This window comes from Lithobates pipiens, unplaced genomic scaffold (assembly GCF_037356315.1).
Source record: "Lithobates pipiens isolate NorthernLeopardFrog02 unplaced genomic scaffold, aLitPip1_a1.2 Scaffold_18, whole genome shotgun sequence".
Taxonomy (NCBI): Eukaryota; Metazoa; Chordata; class Amphibia; order Anura; family Ranidae; genus Lithobates; species Lithobates pipiens.
Genome location: NW_027507758.1, coordinates 557,102,109 through 557,119,023, shown reverse-complemented (window position 1 = coordinate 557,119,023; position 16,915 = coordinate 557,102,109). Strand labels below are relative to the sequence as shown.

The 16,915-nt window shown below is 44.3% G+C and overlaps 1 protein-coding gene across 1 annotated transcript in view; it reads right to left on the bottom strand.

Annotated features, from left to right (window-relative positions):
- Window positions 1-12,049, bottom strand: part of CLIC5 (chloride intracellular channel 5) — a 197,774-nt gene extending 185,725 nt beyond the window's left edge. The window contains exon 1 of the mRNA XM_077488949.1: window positions 11,474-12,049. Within this exon, the coding sequence (XP_077345075.1) occupies window positions 11,474-11,872 (399 nt within the window). The 5' untranslated portion in view covers window positions 11,873-12,049. The remainder of the gene's footprint in view (window positions 1-11,473) is intronic.
- Window positions 12,050-16,915: the final 4,866 nt, after the last annotated feature.

Here is a 16,915-nt window from a genome sequence, read left to right as displayed (position 1 = left end):
CAGGACAAACATGCCAGACATCGCCCCCCCCCCCCCTCCCCAAGATGTATGAACACATTATGTGTTAGCATGCTTACCCCTCCCAGCTCAAATAGTCTATGTCGTCAAACCACCCCCAGCACAATTCCTCCACCCCTCAAATTTCCCCTACGAGTACATATCCTCTCCTCCCACTCCAAATCCCCAATCCCCCCTCCTAGCCCAAATTCCACACACACGCAAACACATTTCTCCTCTTGGCCCGATCATCCCTAGTAGCACAAATCCCCCCCCCCCCCCGCCTAAAAAATAAATTTCCCCTTCTAGCAACAATCCCCTCCCCCTCTACCATATCACCTCTCTAGCACAAACACCTCAAATCCCCCCTTCTACCACAAATCCTCTTCCCCCCTATCCCTCTTCCCAACACAAATCTCCCCAAATAACCTTTCATAGCACCGCCCCCCCCCCCCAAATTTCCCCACCTAGAAAAATTATTAACCCCCGGTTTCCCCCAAAATTCCCCACTCAACACAAATCCCCTCTTCCCCTATCTGTTCATGGTGCACCCTGCCTTACATGATACCAGAGTGCCCAGGGCAGTCATCCCTCCTGCCCACCCCTTGTCCCGAAACGAACCCCTAGCAACCAATACAGAGGTCCCCTCGGATATGCAATTATCTCTAATTAGTTGCTATGGACTACAGAACTTTGCACATCATTATTCTATTCTAAAATCTCTGTTCAGATAAAATACTCATCATGGACACTTACTTCCGTCAGCTGTGCATATTAAAAATGTTTTGTTCAGTTGGGTAACAGGTTACCATGGGGAAAATGGCTTTCCTAATTACAAATTTTGCGGCGAGGCTTTCATGCAGTCCACTTTGACATTGATAAATCAGAGAGGAGTTTCCACCTCTTTCAGGCCATAATTTAGGTGTCGCCATGGCGATGTGTTCGTCGTGACCACTTTCCTTCAAATTGAATGTAATGAAGTCATTTTCTTGTTGTTTGAAAACTTTATTAGCATAATAGTGACCCAAAACAAAGCATATTCATTTTCTTTCTGCATTGCTCTTTATTACAGTACAGAGACCGCTTTACTTATATCAGAAGGTGAGCACGCCTGAAAGGCCTGGAGATACAAATTCTAATTTTGTGCTGCTCTACGACTATAGTTTATAGGCGCAATCTAATTATTGACTTATTGACTTAAATTCCAATTATTATTACTGTGGTAATAAATATTGGAAATATTGGAATTTACAATATATTTTACTGTGGTTACATCTATACAGTCCTAGGTCATCATAGGGGTCAGTGGATAACTGGCACCGAGGGGGGGGGCCTGGCACTCAACACAACCAGACAGCCACCGTAGCTCTTCAAGATAGTGATGACCAGCAGCACAGGCAGCAGGACAGGAAAATATTAAAGTGGCGTTCCACCCAAAAGTGGACCTTCCGCTTTAAGAACCCCTCGCCCCCTGACATGCCACAATCAATTTTTTTTGGGGGGGGGGGTACCTATTTTTCATAGCTCCCACTTCCTGGTCTGGTCGCCTGGCTGCCTAGGCAACTCCTCCCTCCCTGCAATCTTCTCAGACACATCACAGGTCCCAGAAGATTGCCTGGTCACTGACAGAGCGCAGCATGACTCACGTATGCGCAGTACGCAACTGGCTGTGAAGCCGCAAGCTGTCACAGCCGGACGCCCACACTTACAATGCCAGCACCATGGAGAGGCGGGGAAGAGAAGTGAGGCATCGGATTTTTTGTAGCTGCTGACTTTTAATAAACGTAACAACCAGTGGAACTGTGGCCTGGGGGCAGGTGCAGCCCCATGATTGCTTTTATCTAGCCCTTTTGGCATTACTCCCCCTGCTATCAGCAACAGTGGGGCATAGTTACTGCCACTGACACCAACAATGGGGTATTATTCCTCCCATTGAAACCAATGATGGCGCATTATTCCTCCCATTGACACCAATGATGGAGCATTATTCCTCCCATTGACACCAATGATGGCGCACTATTCCTCCCATTGACACCAATGATGGCGCACCATTCCTCCCATTGACACCAATCATGGCTCACTATTCCTCCTATTGACACCAATGACCGTGCACTATTCCTCCCATTGACACCAATCACGGCTCACTATTCCTCCTATTGACACCAATGACTGTGCACTATTCGTCCCATTGACACCAATGAGGGCACACTAATCCTCCCATTGATACCAATGATGGCGCACTATTCCTCCCATTGACACCAATGGCCATTGGGGCATTACTCCCCCTGATATCAGCAACAGTGGGGCATAGTTTCTGCCACTGATATCAACAATGGTGTATTATTCCTCCCATTGACACTAGTGATGATGCACTATTCCTCTCATTGACACCAATGATTTAGCATTATTCCTCCCATTGACACCAATGATTTTGCATTATTCCTCCCATTGACACCAATGATGACGCATTATTCCTCCCATTGACAACAGTGATGGCACACTATTACTTCCCCTAAAACAAATCATGGGGCATTGTTTATTCCCTCTGACACTAAGACATTTTCTACACCCACTGGCCACAATGCGGCCCCAAGCCACCCCCCCCCCCCCTTAACTTTGAAGGACAGTAAACTGGCCCTTTGTTTAGAAAGTTTGGAGACCACTGCTTAAACCGCTTCAGCAAATATTTTACCCCCTTCCTGACCAGAGCACTTTTTGCGATTCGGCACTGCGTCACTGCTTGTACTCCTGCATTGTCACATTGTTAAATGTGATCCTGGTGGAGATTACAAGGGGCCAAGCTGATATACATTGCTTAAGCATTGTCCGATGTTGTCACTATCAGAAAACTTGTCTTGAGTAATGATGTGCTGCCAATACTGTAAGTAAGTGTAGAGTCTAAAGGAGCTCAACATAGCTGAACTGTAAAAAAAAAAAAAAGGATTAATAAAACGTGAAAACAGTATTTTATGGAAATTTAAAGAAGAACTATACTCACCTCGTCTCCAGCGATGTTAAATCCTGGAGCTCCCTTCAGCCGTTGATGCACTATATTACCAAATGTATTGGGACGCCTGCCTTTGCACACACATGATCTTTAATGGTATCCCAGTCTTAGTCCATAGGGTTCAATATTGAGCTGGCCCAGCTTCAACTCTTCTGGGAAGGCTGTCCACTAGGTTTAGGAGTGTGTCTATGGGAATGTTTGACCATTCTTCCCGAAATACATTTGTGAGGTCATCTCAAGTGCTGGCTTAGCTCATCTCCACCGAAGCATTCAAATGTACAAGCAATAGCAATGCTGCACAAATAATATTCTCCCTTTGATAAAATAGCCATCAGGAACAAGTTCTACTCTGACATGGTTCACTCTAAGCACATCACTTTCTGAAAGAATCAGAGAAGCTTTCCCTAGCACAAAACATATCAGAATAGAGCTGTTCAGTCATGTCAGAATGTTACCGCTGGCTATTTTAATAAAGGGAGAGTATTTTTGTGCATATTGGTGTGTGGTGTTACCTTTGCACAGAGCAGGTAAGTATACTATTTTTTACAATAAAAAAAAAAAAGCTTTACAACCACTTTAACAGCAATGTATCTTCTTATACTGGGTCAACCTTTGATCAACTTGCTTTCATGCTGTCTCTCTCTAATTGGAACTCAGTACAGAATAGGCATGGAGGGGGAGGGAGTGAAACAAATGATTCTCTCTGATCTATTTAGCTGTTTGTGTAAACTGAGCATTTGCTTAATACCAATAACAGACCCATTTTCATTTCTTTTTTTTTTTTTTTAGATAAGGCTAGCATTATTCCTATAGTTTAAATAAGAACCATTAATATGCATTAGTTCATGTTCAAATGAAAATGTGAACATATTTTGCATTCCCATGACAAAATCTGAGAAACAATCTTTATATGATTCTGAGGGAGATATTTGGAATGACCTTAGTGCTATTGCAATGAAAGGAAACTACATCCAGATCCCTGCTGGGGATAGCATGCACAAGTTAAGACTTGTTTGAATTACAACATTGTTGGTTTCATTTGTATTGTTTGCCAATCGTTGATAATACATTTGTATTTGCAGTAGTCAGACCTCGTGTAAGTACCAGTAAATAGTGTGGAGAAATAGGGACATGAGCTGCATAAACTTCCTCTTTGCAGTGAAAGCTGAAGTTGACCCAATTCCTGCACCTTTAGACCTCCGATCACTCCAATTCTTGCACCTTCAAACCTCCAATCACCCCAGTTCTTGCACCTTCAGAGATCAGATCACCCTAATTCCTGCACCTTTAAACCTCCGATCACCCCAGTTCTTGCACCTTCAAACCTCAGAACACCCCAATCAGACATCATATCACCCCAATTCCTGCACTTTTGAACCTCAGACCAGTCCCAATTCCTGCACTTTTGAACCTCAGACCAGTCCTAATTCCTGCATCAAAAACACAGCTTTTACATTGATACCTGCTGCAGAAATTCCAAATAAACATGAGCCCATCAGAGTCCCTCTTTACATCAGAGTCCCATTAGGATCCCCGTTACATCAAAGTTCCCAATAAGGTTCACCCTTACATCAAAGTAGCTTTACATCAGGGTCCCCATCAGAGTATTCCTTACACCAGGGTGCCCATCAAAGCCTCCCTTTAATCTGTGTACCCATCAGAGTCCCTCCTTACATCAGGGTGCCCGTCAGAGCCCCCCTTTAATCAGAGTACCCATCAGAGTCCCCCTTATATCAGGGATCCTCATCAAAGTCCCTCTTAATACTAGGGGTCCCCATCAGATTTCACCTTACATCAAGGGTCCCCATTAGAGGCCCCCTTACATCAAGGTCCCCATCAAAGTCCCCCATACATCAAGGTCCCCAGCAGATTCCACCTTGCATGAGGGTCTCCATTAGAGTTCCGCTTAGCTCATACACTTACAGCATAATCAGGGGCCTGGAGACCCTGAGAGTGTGGCTGTAGCAGCAGGCAGATGCAGAGCAGGTCTGGACAGAAGAAGTACAATTCTCTTATGAATGCTGGGGAAAGCACTTGATTGCTTGTTGGTCTGATGTTGGCAGTCCAACAACCGTACAATGACAGCACAGCCAGGGGAACCTGAGCTGGAGATCCGAAAGGGTTGGGTTGTTGATGTTGGGGAGAAATCGAAAACCAAAGACTGACCTGATAACCTGTGAGAAAGGCCACTGAGCCTAGCTGTGGGCCCTGCACTAGAAGGAAAAAGAGGGTAAGCAGATGGGCTCATTCATATAACAATGTTTGCAGCCACAGGTGGGCCTATGCTGGTACTGGGAGGTGGTCCAACACCTGAAAGTATTGTTGTGACATCTGGCAGGCCTCTGTAAAATATCATGGATGTTGTTGTGGCATGGGTGCAGCAGGGCAAGCTAGGCATTGTAATTGACAGCCTAGAGAACTTATGGCAGCTGTGCTTCATTGGTAGGTCCACGACCTAGGCGCCCACCGAAGTATCCTCAGGCTAATCCAAGCCTTCACGCATTCCACATGACTAGATGCAACCTTATTTTCAAAGAATCTGCATAAGAGACTTCAACAGACTATTTATCAAACTAATCATACCCAAAAAGAAAATTTTCATTCTGACAAATAATAAAACAATGAGTAGAACTGTGTCCCCTAAAAATATTTTTTCTTACAAAATATAAAATATACAGATAAAAATAAAATGGTAAATACTTAGACAAATAGTAAAAAATGAATACTATAACAAGCGTATACTGGGACTTACTATTATACATATTGCGTTCAAAGACAACTATGCCACTGAAAAGAAAACATCTTAAGCAATTGTATTATTACGAGTGTGGAATCTATATCAGATCAAGAGGGTCTGAGACAATACAATAGACAGGTACCATGTCTCTGAGGACTTGTAAATCTCTATAGGACAAATCACACTTAAATAGTCTTCACATCGAACTTCTTGGCTTGAAGCATATGGTAGAAACATACCTCCCAACTTTTTGAGATGGGAACGAGGGACACCTATTAGCAAAAGAATCTAGGCATAGGACATGCCCCCTTCCACGCCCCTTTAAGGAGAATTATCAAAATAAATCATTAGTGAAGCCCACAAGTGCCTTTTTTTTAACCAATACTATTCATTTATACTGGCTTTTGAAATTTACAAATGCAGCAATTTAGAAATTGGATGAAAAGTTTAAAACCCAATATAAGTATTGGGACGCCTGGCTTTACACCCACAAGAACTTTAATGGCATCCCAGTCTTAGTCCATAGAGTTCAATATTGAGTTGGCCCACCCTTTGCAGCTATACCAGCTTCAACTCTTCTGGGAAGGCTGTCCATAAGGATTAGGAGTGTGTCTATGGGAATGTTTGACCATTCTTCCAGAAGCGCATTTGTGAGGTCAGGCACTGATGTTGGGCGAGAGAGCCTGGCTTGAAGTTTCCACTCTAATTCATCCCAAGGGTGTTCTATCGGGTTGAGGTCAGAACTCTGTGCAGGCCAGTTAAGTTCCTCCACCCCAAACTTGGTCATCCATGTCTTTATGGAGCTTTTTTTGTTATTTTTTTTTTTTTTTTTTTTTTTTTTATAAATTCATGTGCATGTAAAGGCAGGTGTCCCAATACTTTTGGCAATATAGTGTAGTGAAGGGTCTGGTATGGATATTTAGGGGGAGCCCCACATCATTTTTTTTATTTGACGTGGGGTTCCTCTTAATATCCATACCAGACCTGAAGGGCCTGGTAATTGAATTTGGGGGAACCCCATGCTTTTTTTTTTTATCAATGACTTTCAATAACTGTTATCTTGCTTTTAAATGTGCATTTTATATGACTTAAAGCGGGAGTCCGTTGGGACTCCGCGTTTTTTTTTTTTTAAAAGCCAGCAGCTACAAATACTGCAGCTGCTGACTTTTAAAATAGTGACACTTACCTGTCCAGCGCGCCCGCGATGTCGGCACCCGAAGCCAATCTCTCGATCGTCTCTCAGGTGCTGCCGCCGCCATCTTGGGTATGGGAATCAGGAAGTGGAGCCTTTCGGCTTCATTTCCCGGTTCCCTACTGCGCATGCGCGAGTCGCGCTGCGCAATAAGGATGGACTCGCTGCCTCTGGGATCTGTGTGTTTCCCAGCAGGCAGCGGGGGACTTTCGGAAAGGGGCGTAATCTACGCCCCTTTCCGCAGAGAGCTATCCCGTAAGTGGGTGCAGATACCTGTACTGTACAGGTACCTGAACCCCCCCCCTGAAAGGTGCCAATTGTGGCGCCGGAGGGGGGGAGGGTTCCGATGAGCGGAAGGTCCACTTTAGGGTGGACCTCCGCTTTAAATGACTTTTAAATTCTTTTAAATTACTTTTTTTCCTGCAGAAATGACACTTTGTGCAGGGACAGTTCTAAGCACGGGAAACATGCACCCCTTTACAGGCATAATATAGACACCCGCCAGGTACGAAATTTAAAGGAATATTACACTTTTAATGTTTCACTTTAAGCATTATTAAAATCACTGCTCCCGAAAAAACGTGCGTTTTAAAAACTTTTTTTTGCATTGATACATGTCCCCTGGGGCAGGACCCAGGTCCCCAAACACTTTTTAGGACAATAACTTGCATATTAGCCTTTAAAATTAGCACTTTTGATTTTGAACGTTCAAATTGATTTGAACCAATTAGAAAACATGCCAATTGTCTAAGACTAATTAACACAAAGGGCACAGTACGGGGGGGGGGAGTAGAAGGGCACAGTACAGGAGGGGGGATTAGGAGGGCACAGTACGGGGGGGAGCAGGAGGGAACAATACTGGGAGATCAAGAGGGCACAGTACGGGTTCTGCGATGCTTCCCACGATAGACATTCTGGGACAGTTTAGTAGTTTAGTAAAAAGCCTAACTGTCCTGGCAAATCTGGGACAGTTGGCAAGTATGATATAATGCAAGATTGTCATGGGGCCCCCGGGCAGTGCCCGGAGGTGCCCATGCACATTAAGACAGCCCTAATCATAACCAGATACTGGTGAGAATCTGAAGCTCTGACGACATCTTCCAGGACAGTCAGATATCTCTCCACCTGCTATTCCAAAAAGAAGCCTATCTATGGGCAGTCTAACATACAATAAATAAATAGGTAAACATTTTTGGTAGGCAAATAGTACTATATAGTAATAGTACTAATAGTAATCAGATCTAAATGAGGCACAAAAATGTTTGAAAGCTACACAGAGGAATTTGAAGTCTAATTCCAACTTTTGCAAAAAAAATAAAAATTAGTTTACCCACATTCATTAAAAAATGAATTTAATAATTTTTTGCAATGAAGCCTTCAAAGCATCGCAACCATAATCAGTGGATCCTGGGTGCAATGCTCAGGCTCCTGCAGACTATTCCTCCAGCTGAAGGTCAGTACCAAGGTACAGACTTTTGATTATTGAACTGGAGGAATTGTCAATGAACTACAAGTATGGGGACGTCACTACAGTTGTGCTCCATTGAGAACTACAATTTGTTCTGCTATAGGGGCAGATGAGACTTGTAGTCTTTTCATTCAGAGATCCGGTGAATGGGTCTGAGAAGCCCTCCATTTAAAAAGGGTGAGGAGTGAAGTTTGAGGGTGAGAGGCTGTGTACTATGGGCTCTAATATGGGTGTAACATGAAACATGTTAAGAAAGGTTGATTTAGTCTTTAAGTCCAAAAGGGACTATTAGGCACTATAATATTTTTTGCCTTTCAAACTTGTCTTTCACTGTCAAATTTGGCACTTAGGTATCGCCATAGCTGATTGTGTATGTAAAGCTCAACAAAATTCACTAAGTAAAAAAAAAAAACGGCTAATTTCTGCTGGTCTTCAAAGGTCAGTATAATCTTAATTTGGACTTTGACTGTTCATCTTCAAAGTATCAAGAAAACTATTTATTGCTGAGGTTTGTTTAAAGCGCAGAAAGGGACTGAAGTACACAGCCACACCCGCACATACTAGATTGGGTCTTAATTCCCTGTAGGGTGGGACTGTGGCATCGTGTAGGATGCCAGCCAGTATGGCGCTCCCTAACCTATAGACCTTTAGCTCTCCTCTACCAGAATTTATATATATATATATATATAGAACACATAGTAGGAAAATCTGTGCCTTACCTGAGTTTCCCTGTGTGCCCAACTTTCTCATCTTCCCCATGCGCTCTCCTATGTGGGCACCCCCCATTCTACACCCATACCCCCTCATTATACACCCCCACTCCCATCATCCCTTTATTGTGCCCCCCAACTCCATATACCCCCAATTGTGCACCCTCAGTCCCTTCACCCCTTTATTGTACACCCCAACTCCATAGAACCCCCCTCTCCCCAGACTCACTGGTAGTTGCAGGAGTTCCAATGCCTCAACATGCCAGTTGGTGGTGGTCCCAGGGATGAGGGAGGAGAGAAGAGGTAGGAGATGAGAGATCAGAACCACCCTCAACTGCAATGAGCAGTGCAAAGTGTTCTCTGAAAGGTGCTCATGCACAGCGGCTGACCTCCTGTGTTCACTAAGCAGCAGGGCAGCCACTTGCACAGGACCACCCAGAAACAAGAGAGATCAATGTAGTAGCGGTGCCTGCTACAATGATTTCCAGCTTACAGTGGAACAACCAGGAATGGCATTTGCATAGTTACATTGGTCAAAGCTGGACCAATGCAACTATGTAAAAATATCCTTACCTGATGCTCATCTTTAATGTTCAGGGTTATTGGCCAGGTTGAGTTAAGGGTTCATTTTTGGGGGTATGTTAAGTGGTAAAGTGATTGTAAAGGCTTGTTTCAAACATGTCATACTTGCCTCCACTGTGCAGCTCATTTTGCACAGAGTGGCCCTGATCCTCAACTTCTAGGGTCCCGCTGCTATCACTCTACCCAATCAAGAGCCGGGACCCCGTGCAGCGAGCATGGGAATTTACGGGGCTCAGATAAGTAAAACGGGGAGACTGGAGGGCCGGTAACTGACAGAAGTTTTTTCAAAACATGAGGGTTTACAGCCCCTTTAAGTTAGGTGGAGGGAAAAGTTAAATGTCAGAAAGATGATAATTGTTAGAGATAGGCAAAAAATGATGGGGGCATTAGATTAGATTTGCTCTAGGTTTTGGGATTCTAAAATATTGTATCAGAATACACAGATAACTGGAAATGCAAGTCCTGTGCTAGAGTCAAGGCTCAAAATGACAGTTCTATAGCTGTGAGACACATACAAGGAATATAACAGTCCCAAGTAAACTAGGGATAACTATTGAAATACAGCTCCCTTGGTTATGGAGAAGGACTTGCATCTTTAGCTGGCACATGTGGTGTTCTTTGGTGCCAACAATTTGGTCATTGTGTGTTCTCAATTCCATGATCCAAGCAATCAACCTAAAATAATCTACCACACCCAACACTAATAGGCTGCATGTCACCAAACTATAGCGGGGAGCTAACTTACACTCTCATATCTTTTCAAATAAGTACTAACTTTTTCACCTTATTTTACACTTACAATACGATGGATTTGCAAGAAAGACCTTAACAATCAAAACACTTCAATGGAAGAGTGCAGTAGTTACTCAATACATTTTATATATATATATATATATATATATATATATATATATATATATATACAAATTACAGGATATTAGCATCCAAATGCTGTTTATAGCTTTATGAGACATTTAAGAATAGACTGGCCATAACAATTTAAAATATTTTTTTCTGAAAACTTCCATACAGGTAACATTATATTGTAGTAATTAATTAATATTTACTACTATAGGTTGAATGGCTCAATGTACACAAGAGTTCGGTGAAGCATTTGCAAAGCAAGGAAAATTTGCACAACCAGTGTCTTGAAATTTAAAGGCTATAGGGGCTAATCTTATGGTTAGTGGTAAAGGATGGGTTTAGCATTAGTGTTGGGGATTTGGGTTTTGGGGTTTCGTTTGAAAGTTATAGTTAACAGTTGAGTCTAAGAGAGAGGTTAGTATAGGGAGGCTACTGTTAGGAGGTTGGGTTCTGGCATTAATGTTAGGGGGTCAAGTTTAGGAGAATAGATCCAGTGCTTAGTGTTGCAGGTTGGGTTTAGGGGTAACAGTTAAGAGATTAGGTATAGGGGTTAGTGTTATGAGGTTGGGTTAATAGATAAGTGATAGGAGCTTGATTTAGAGTTCTGCAGAGGAGTGTTAATGTTAGAGAGTTGTGTTTAAGGTTTGTGTTAATGAGCTGGTTTAGGGTTAGTGTTAGAGTTAGGGTTTATTTGCTAGTGCTATGGGGTTATCTTTTCTAAAATTGTTCTGGTTCAGGAATTGTTCTGGTTTTTACCTGCTAGCACATTAATTTTTGTGCACCTTGCTCAGATGAATGAACTCTACTGTAGCCTTCATCAGCATTGATGCCTCTTCCAAATACCTGCCTCCCTATTCAATGCAGAGTTATCTTTCAAAAAATCCACTGTAGTTCTTGTAAATGAAATTTTACTTACCCTGACATAGAGGGAGATATCGTCGTCTTGTGCCTCGTAGTCCACCTCATCCCCATTGGTGCTCATTTGCCTGGCAGGTTCCAAGACACGGGTGTGGAGCCCAAGTGGTGCTACATACTCCCTTGGAGAGGTGGGTGATGTTGGATAGGAGTTGATCTCTGTTGATGAGAATAGGGATCTTGTGTTGTCAGGGGATGTTGGAGTTGTGGAAAGTGGAGAAAGAGATGTGCTATGGTTGCGTTGACTTTCTCCAATGATCAATTGCAAATTGGGCTTCTCTGGAGGATCCTCAGTATTCAAACCTAAATTATCAGGAATGCAGTAGATATTCTCCTCATTCACCCAAGTCTGAGGCATTGCATTTTCATAGATACTCTCAGCTTCCTGTATGGTTGACATGATGTGGTTTAGGAACAATCAGGTTTTAGCCTTCAGCAATCAGTTTGAAATGCACAATGACAAATAACAGCTGTATTTCACGCAAGTAGAGACCCAGGGGGATGCAACTGCTAATCTTAGTCTCCCATGAAGTGTAAAATGGGATCCAGCAATCATTGACTAGCAGCAGCAGCCTGCTCAGAATCTGCAGAGATCAATGTGCAGAGAGTTGAGCATAAACTGTGCCTGAGGGAGGGGCAGCTTGATAAGTAGAGAAAGAAGCTGGGCACAGCAGCTCCTCTTGTATATTCAAGCAGGACAATGCTAAGTATTTCATGCTGCAACAGTTGCTATGTACCTGTATGCCCTAATTATTTTGTTCATGCTTGGGATTGTTTGTTAGCTCTGAATTACTGCTGTCATAAAGTATAAACTGGATTTAATGACAGTTGGAGAATTGTTAATGAAGATTTAAGCATCCACTAACACTTTATTACCATCTTTACCTGTCAGCTCACCCATGTATAACTTAAAGCGGTTCTCCACTCTTGAAAAAAATAAATAAAAGTCAGTAGCTACAAATCCTGTACCGGCTGACTTTTAATAACATTATTTTGAGTGCTTTTTTTGTGCATAACCCTGTTGCCGTTAAAGTCACACTCATGAGTAGTGATGGCCGAACGGTTCGCCCGGCGGTCGTTTCGCGGCGAATTTCCGACATTCGCGGTCCGCACGTTCGAACGCCTTTTTCCGTCGTTCGCCGCGGCGGACTTACGTGTTTAATGTATACAAGAACTTTAACCTTTGGTGACACGTTTATCATGTGATACAGGACAGCCAATTGAGACATGACAGCACATGGACACTTGTACATTCCCCCTAACCTATAAATACACCCGATCCGGTGGCCATTTTACATTCTTTCTTCTGTTACGATAGGGACAGGTTCCTGTGTGGAGTAGGGAGAGATAAACCACTAGCTATTTGGTACACAAAAGTTCTTTTCAGGACTGGTATAGGTGTTAGGTGTTGATAGGTTTGCTGTGCTGCTGATTCTTGCAGCAGCCTGAGTGTCTTTTGTTAGTTTAGAGAAAGGGAAAGGACGGTGTATGCTACAGGGACAGCCAGATTAGTCTTTCATCATCATCATCATCATCATCATCATTAGCTGTTACTATCAAGGTCCACAAAAGAGCTGTTCCAGTAACCACTAATCGTTCTCTTTTTTTGCCAATTTGTATAGGGACAGGAAGGAAGCAGTGTTGTCAGGCAGTGAGGGTAATTTTAAAGACTTGCTGTTATTATTAGTTCCACAAAGGTTCTTTTCAGGACTGGTATCAGTGGTACAGTAATAGGCTTGTACATGTATAATATTCTTTCTTCCAAATATAGAAAGGATATTATACTTGACTGCTGCCCTTCTGCTGCAGTCTGCTAAACATTCACAACTCACTTGTTCCACAAAAGTTCTTATAAGGACTGGTAACTTGGTATAGGGTGCTACGGTACATAGGCTTGAGTGCGGTACAGTCTGCTGTTCTGTAAGGACCGCTATCGGTCCACAATAGATAGGGTTGACGTGCACCACTGCTGACCGCTGCCCTATACTGCAGCAGTCCTTCAGCGGTATAGGGACTGAGGTACAGTCTGCTAAACACTAATACACAACCTGCTTGGTCCACAAAAGTTCTTATAAGGACTGGTAACTTGGTATAGGGTGCTACGGTACATAGGCTTGAGTGCGGTACAGTCTGCTGTTCTGTAAGGACCGCTATCGGTCCACAATAGATAGGGTTGACGTGCACCACTGCTGACCGCTGCCCTATACTGCAGCAGTCCTTCAGCGGTATAGGGACTGACGTACAGTCTGCTAAACACTAATACACAACCTGCTTGGTCCACAAAAGTTCTTATAAGGACTGGTAACTTGGTATAGGGTGCTACGGTACATAGGCTTGAGTGCGGTACAGTCTGCTGTTCTGTAAGGACCGCTATCGGTCCACAATAGATAGGGTTGACGTGCACCACTGCTGACCGCTGCCCTATACTGCAGCAGTCCTTCAGCGGTATAGGGACTGAGGTACAGTCTGCTAAACACTAATACACAACCTGCTTGGTCCACAAAAGTTCTTATAAGGACTGGTAACTTGGTATAGGGTGCTACGGTACATAGGCTTGAGTGCGGTACAGTCTGCTGTTCTGTAAGGACCGCTATCGGTCCACAATAGATAGGGTTGACGTGCACCACTGCTGACCGCTGCCCTATACTGCAGCAGTCCTTCAGCGGTATAGGGACTGACGTACAGTCTGCTAAACACTAATACACAACCTGCTTGGTCCACAAAAGTTCTTATAAGGACTGGTAACTTGGTATAGGGTGCTACGGTACATAGGCTTGAGTGCGGTACAGTCTGCTGTTCTGTAAGGACCGCTATCGGTCCACAATAGATAGGGTTGACGTGCACCACTGCTGACCGCTGCCCTATACTGCAGCAGTCCTTCAGCGGTATAGGGACTGAGGTACAGTCTGCTAAACACTAATACACAACCTGCTTGGTCCACAAAAGTTCTTATAAGGACTGGTAACTTGGTATAGGGTGCTACGGTACATAGGCTTGAGTGCGGTACAGTCTGCTGTTCTGTAAGGACCGCTATCGGTCCACAATAGATAGGGTTGACGTGCACCACTGCTGACCGCTGCCCTATACTGCAGCAGTCCTTCAGCGGTATAGGGACTGACGTACAGTCTGCTAAACACTAATACACAACCTGCTTGGTCCACAAAAGTTCTTATAAGGACTGGTAACTTGGTATAGGGTGCTACGGTACATAGGCTTGAGTGCGGTACAGTCTGCTGTTCTGTAAGGACCGCTATCGGTCCACAATAGATAGGGTTGACGTGCACCACTGCTGACCGCTGCCCTATACTGCAGCAGTCCTTCAGCGGTATAGGGACTGACGTACAGTCTGCTAAACACTAATACACAACCTGCTTGGTCCACAAAAGTTCTTATAAGGACTGGTAACTTGGTATAGGGTGCTACGGTACATAGGCTTGAGTGCGGTACAGTCTGCTGTTCTGTAAGGACCGCTATCGGTCCACAATAGATAGGGTTGACGTGCACCACTGCTGACCGCTGCCCTATACTGCAGCAGTCCTTCAGCGGTATAGGGACTGAGGTACAGTCTGCTAAACACTAATACACAACCTGCTTGGTCCACAAAAGTTCTTATAAGGACTGGTAACTTGGTATAGGGTGCTACGGTACATAGGCTTGAGTGCGGTACAGTCTGCTGTTCTGTAAGGACCGCTATCGGTCCACAATAGATAGGGTTGACGTGCACCACTGCTGACCGCTGCCCTATACTGCAGCAGTCCTTCAGCGGTATAGGGACTGACGTACAGTCTGCTAAACACTAATACACAACCTGCTTGGTCCACAAAAGTTCTTATAAGGACTGGTAACTTGGTATAGGGTGCTACGGTACATAGGCTTGAGTGCGGTACAGTCTGCTGTTCTGTAAGGACCGCTATCGGTCCACAATAGATAGGGTTGACGTGCACCACTGCTGACCGCTGCCCTATACTGCAGCAGTCCTTCAGCGGTATAGGGACTGAGGTACAGTCTGCTAAACACTAATACACAACCTGCTTGGTCCACAAAAGTTCTTATAAGGACTGGTAACTTGGTATAGGGTGCTACGGTACATAGGCTTGAGTGCGGTACAGTCTGCTGTTCTGTAAGGACCGCTATCGGTCCACAATAGATAGGGTTGACGTGCACCACTGCTGACCGCTGCCCTATACTGCAGCAGTCCTTCAGCGGTATAGGGACTGACGTACAGTCTGCTAAACACTAATACACAACCTGCTTGGTCCACAAAAGTTCTTATAAGGACTGGTAACTTGGTATAGGGTGCTACGGTACATAGGCTTGAGTGCGGTACAGTCTGCTGTTCTGTAAGGACCGCTATCGGTCCACAATAGATAGGGTTGACGTGCACCACTGCTGACCGCTGCCCTATACTGCAGCAGTCCTTCAGCGGTATAGGGACTGACGTACAGTCTGCTAAACACTAATACACAACCTGCTTGGTCCACAAAAGTTCTTATAAGGACTGGTAACTTGGTATAGGGTGCTACGGTACATAGGCTTGAGTGCGGTACAGTCTGCTGTTCTGTAAGGACCGCTATCGGTCCACAATAGATAGGGTTGACGTGCACCACTGCTGACCGCTGCCCTATACTGCAGCAGTCCTTCAGCGGTATAGGGACTGAGGTACAGTCTGCTAAACACTAATACACAACCTGCTTGGTCCACAAAAGTTCTTATAAGGACTGGTAACTTGGTATAGGGTGCTACGGTACATAGGCTTGAGTGCGGTACAGTCTGCTGTTCTGTAAGGACCGCTATCGGTCCACAATAGATAGGGTTGACGTGCACCACTGCTGACCGCTGCCCTATACTGCAGCAGTCCTTCAGCGGTATAGGGACTGACGTACAGTCTGCTAAACACTAATACACAACCTGCTTGGTCCACAAAAGTTCTTATAAGGACTGGTAACTTGGTATAGGGTGCTACGGTACATAGGCTTGAGTGCGGTACAGTCTGCTGTTCTGTAAGGACCGCTATCGGTCCACAATAGATAGGGTTGACGTGCACCACTGCTGACCGCTGCCCTATACTGCAGCAGTCCTTCAGCGGTATAGGGACTGAGGTACAGTCTGCTAAACACTAATACACAACCTGCTTGGTCCACAAAAGTTCTTATAAGGACTGGTAACTTGGTATAGGGTGCTACGGTACATAGGCTTGAGTGCGGTACAGTCTGCTGTTCTGTAAGGACCGCTATCGGTCCACAATAGATAGGGTTGACGTGCACCACTGCTGACCGCTGCCCTATACTGCAGCAGTCCTTCAGCGGTATAGGGACTGAGGTACAGTCTGCTAAACACTAATACACAACCTGCTTGGTCCACAAAAGTTCTTATAAGGACTGGTAACTTGGTATAGGGTGCTACGGTACATAGGCTTGAGTGCGGTACAGTCTGCTGTTCTGTA